The sequence below is a fragment of the Cyprinodon variegatus genome, unplaced genomic scaffold, assembly GCF_000732505.1.
Source record: "Cyprinodon variegatus isolate N-32 unplaced genomic scaffold, C_variegatus-1.0 Scaffold1597, whole genome shotgun sequence".
In the NCBI taxonomy this organism is placed as follows: Eukaryota; Metazoa; Chordata; class Actinopteri; order Cyprinodontiformes; family Cyprinodontidae; genus Cyprinodon; species Cyprinodon variegatus.
This window is the reverse complement of record NW_015152050.1, coordinates 37,532-41,328: the sequence shown is the minus strand read 5'-3', so window position 1 is coordinate 41,328 and position 3,797 is coordinate 37,532. Positions and strand designations below refer to the sequence as shown.

At 44.1% G+C, this 3,797-nt stretch overlaps 1 protein-coding gene across 2 annotated transcripts in view; it reads left to right on the top strand.

Moving 5' to 3' along the window:
• Nucleotides 1-3,797, top strand: part of LOC107104038 (MBT domain-containing protein 1-like) — a 15,827-nt gene that overhangs the window by 1,916 nt on the left and 10,114 nt on the right. For both annotated transcript variants that reach the window (XM_015403944.1, XM_015403943.1), the window contains exons 2-6: nt 813-1,017; nt 2,202-2,335; nt 2,419-2,533; nt 2,614-2,696; nt 2,775-2,892. In XM_015403944.1, the coding sequence (XP_015259430.1) occupies nt 813-1,017; nt 2,202-2,335; nt 2,419-2,533; nt 2,614-2,696; nt 2,775-2,892 (655 nt within the window). The remainder of the gene's footprint in view (nt 1-812; nt 1,018-2,201; nt 2,336-2,418; nt 2,534-2,613; nt 2,697-2,774; nt 2,893-3,797) is intronic.

Below are 3,797 nucleotides of genomic sequence, written 5' to 3'. Positions count from 1 at the left end.
CAAACTAAGATCTAATTTGAATTCAGAGATTGATTCATACCTGAGAGGAACAGGAACGTTAAAACAAATATGAGATCAAAATGGTCCCTCTTTCTTCTTCTCCATATGTCTTGATTAATTTCAGGATAAACCACAAAAGATCAGAGATTTTTTGGGCAGATGCGTTGCTTGACAGATGCCCTTATAAACACAGATTAGTGTGTCAGTCAGCTTGAAACAGTTCCTGTATCGGTCACATGACTTTCCTGAAATGATACGCGCACCCAAAGGGTTTTGCTGTCAGAGCTCGACACATGCGCCAGCGCATCAGTGTTGTTGTACCCATCACTAATTATTAATTACATTATTAGTCTTTTTACTGTTATTCTGTTGTAGAAATGTTTGTAATAAAAAAAAATATATACATTTATAGTGAGAATGAAAAAGTACAAAGAACATGTTTGTATATTAATGCATTAAATCAAGACTAGATTGATTTAACTTAAAGATAATGTTAATCTAGGTTTTATAGATCAGCCAAACCGTTTCACTGGCAGAGATTCAATCAGAGGCAGTGCTTGTTTTATCTGATATCTGCTCATTTCCAACATATGAGTTAATCAGGTCCTCCTGTGGATGGATATTAAATGAGCAAAGTGCTAGTTGGAGGCTGATTCTGGACTGGGATAACCCTAGTTCCTCTTCCAGTAGTTCCTATTCCTGTATTTCCTAGTTCCTTTACCATTGGGTCTGTCAGTCGGACCCTGAAGGATCTTTCCAGGTGTGCAGAGGTCCTGCAGGGTCTCACTCTGGTTTTTGTTGTTTCGTTGAAGGCTGAGCGCGCTGCACGTTCAGAGAGGAAGCGAAGGGACTCGTTCGGGATGTTCGATGGCTACGACAGCTGCAGCGAGGAGTCCACCAGCAGCTCCAGCTCAGAGGACAGTGAGGATGACGTGGTTCCCTCCATCCCAGCCAGCCTGCCCATCATCAAGAACAACGGACAGGTCTACACCTACCCTGATGGCAAAGCTGGGATGGGTCAGTACCAGAACCTGCTTCCTTCTGTCATAGATCAGGATGGAAACCAGTTTGATTGTTTTGGTTAAAAGAACATCTGAAATCTGAGAAGTTCTGTCTTTTGGACCCAATGAACTGGAACCAAGCAGCTTCTCGTCTGTCCTTCAGCTGCTCATTTCCTCCTTTGCATCACAGAGTTAAAGGGGAACGCCGTTTTTTTTTTTACATTGGGCCCTTGATTGTACGTTATTACATCATGACCTACTCACCCATATGAGTTTTGTCTCATTTTGAGCTGTTCTGATGATATTCCGTTATTCTGTTATTATTATTCGGTTATATCCAAGTAACGTCTTCCTATGGGCAACGACTTGAAGGCACAAACTAAACTGTTCATCATTTATTCTTTATGGTACGCCAGCATTCATAACATGTAGGCCAATCACTGTCCCCCAGACATCCATGGTTATATTTTTTATATTTACATCTTTTAAAAACAAAGCAGAGTGTGTATGACATCATGCGGAGTTGTGACAGGCAGCCCGGGCCACAGGCGGCTACGCTCTACCCCTTTCTATTCATTCGGCTAGCTAGTTCAGATTAGCTAGCTGCTAGCTAATCTGAATCGTTCAATTCCATCTGGAGAGTGAGATCATCTGTGATCGTAGCACTAGACATCTTCCAGGCATGTGAGTAAAATTAGCAGCAGTTCATTGGACAGGATGAATGAATGGTAGCCGGCGCGCGCAGGTGATGTCATACACGTCCCGCTTTGTTTTTAAAAGATATAAATACAAAAAATATAATGGCTGTTGTCTGGGGGACAGTGATTCGCCTACATGTTCTGAATGCTGGCGTACCATAAAGAATAAATTATGAACAGTTTAGTTTGTGCCTTCAACTCGTTGCTCATAGGAAGACGTTACTGGATATAACCTAACAGAATATCTTCAGAACAGCTCCCAATGACACAAAACTCATATGGGTGAGTAGAACATGATGTAATAATGTAAAATCAAGGGCCCAATGTAAAAAAAAAAACGGCGTTCCCCTTTAAAAGAGGATTCCATAGATTCGGTCCTGCTTTTTATTGAGCTCAGTTTAGTTTGAACATTTGCTTTTTTATCTAAATATTCCGTTTATTTTATAAAGATGATTTTTCATGGTATTTCTTGGTTCTCTACTCTTGTTTCTGATCGTTGCAGCTACTTGTGAGATGTGTGGGATGATTGGCGTTCGAGATGCGTTTTATTCCAAAACCAAACGCTTCTGCAGCGTTTCCTGTTCCAGGAGCTATTCGTCCAACTCAAAGAAAGCCAGCATCCTGGCTCGGCTGCAGGTAACCCCGTTAGATGTAGCGCCGGCCGTAGGTTCCCGCTTCCTCCCACCTTTACTGATACTCACTTTCTTCTGTTTGTCAAGGGCAAGCCACCAACAAAGAAAGCTAAAGTCCTGCAGAAACAGCCTCTCATGGCAAAGCTGGCAGCTTATGCTCAGTACCAAGCCAGTCAACAGAACCAAGCAAAGGCCAAGTCTGGTGAGTCAGTAAACAGCGTTTCAGGTGTTTAAAGTTTAGCTGAGCTGTCATCTCACTGGAGCTCTGCACCTCCTGCTTAGTGGTGCCGGCAGAGAGCTTCGACTGGGGGCGCTACATCTGCAGCAGTAACACGGTGGGAGCTCCTGTCAGCTGCTTCAAACACGTGAGTGGAAGCTGGACATGGTCTGCTTACAGAGGGGGGAACTCTGGGCTGAGTGTCCTGATTTCTGTCTACCTTCAGGCCCCCATGGGGACGTGCTGGGGAGACATAGAGGAAGGAGTTCGGATCGAAGTTCCAAACTCTGACACCAACCTCTCCACCAAGGTCTACTGGATAGCAGAGATCATAAAGCTGGCAGGTAAGGCAGCCAGGTGGTTAGCATGGATTACACGGCTAACCAGGAGGGTAATGACCCGTGACTAGGAATGACTTTTCATGAAGAATGATTAGAAAGCAAGTTTTAGAAGAGAAATGTTTTGAAATGTCTCAAATTAATCCAACTACAGAGAATTTGTCCTAAAATCATTTTAAACGTGGAACAGAACAAATCCCAATAAAATGCTGGACTTCAAAGTAATTTATCGCATGTCTTGCTCTGATATCAGGTTAGGGCAGAACCTGGAGTCCTAATGATGTGACTCTGAGTCTATGGAACTGACCAATCACATACTGGATCTGTTGATTGAGCCAAAAGCTCTTATTCTCTTATCTGAATTTTTTTTTTAATGAACGTCTCAACCTGTGACTGTAGCGTTGACTAATTGGGGGGCAGACACCTGGATCCTTCTGAGTTATCAGGCTGGTTTCTCAGCATTAACTGTAGAATCGTAGCCATCAGAGAAGTTTTAGCGCCAAAATGCAGGATTATTAAAAAAACCCAGTTATTCATGTCTTATTCATGCATCTGTAACAGACGGACACCCTTAGGTCAGCCCTTGTCCACCAATCATCAGAGCCTCTGGATATTCTAGTGGCTGCACTAAGATCAGCCATTTTTATCCAGCTGATGTCCTCTGGACGCTTTGGTCTTCTGGACATTCGGCCCTCTGGATGCTTTGGCCCTCTGGAAACTCGGCCCTCTGGATGCTTTGGCCCTCTGGAAACTCGGCCCTCTGGACGCTTTGGCCCTCTGGACGCTTTGGCCCTCTGGACACATTGGCCCTTTTGTCGTGTGGACTTCTGGACGCTTTGGCCCTCTGGACACATTGGCCCTCTTGTCATGTGGACTTCTGGACGCTTTGGCCCTCTTGTCACGTGGCCCTC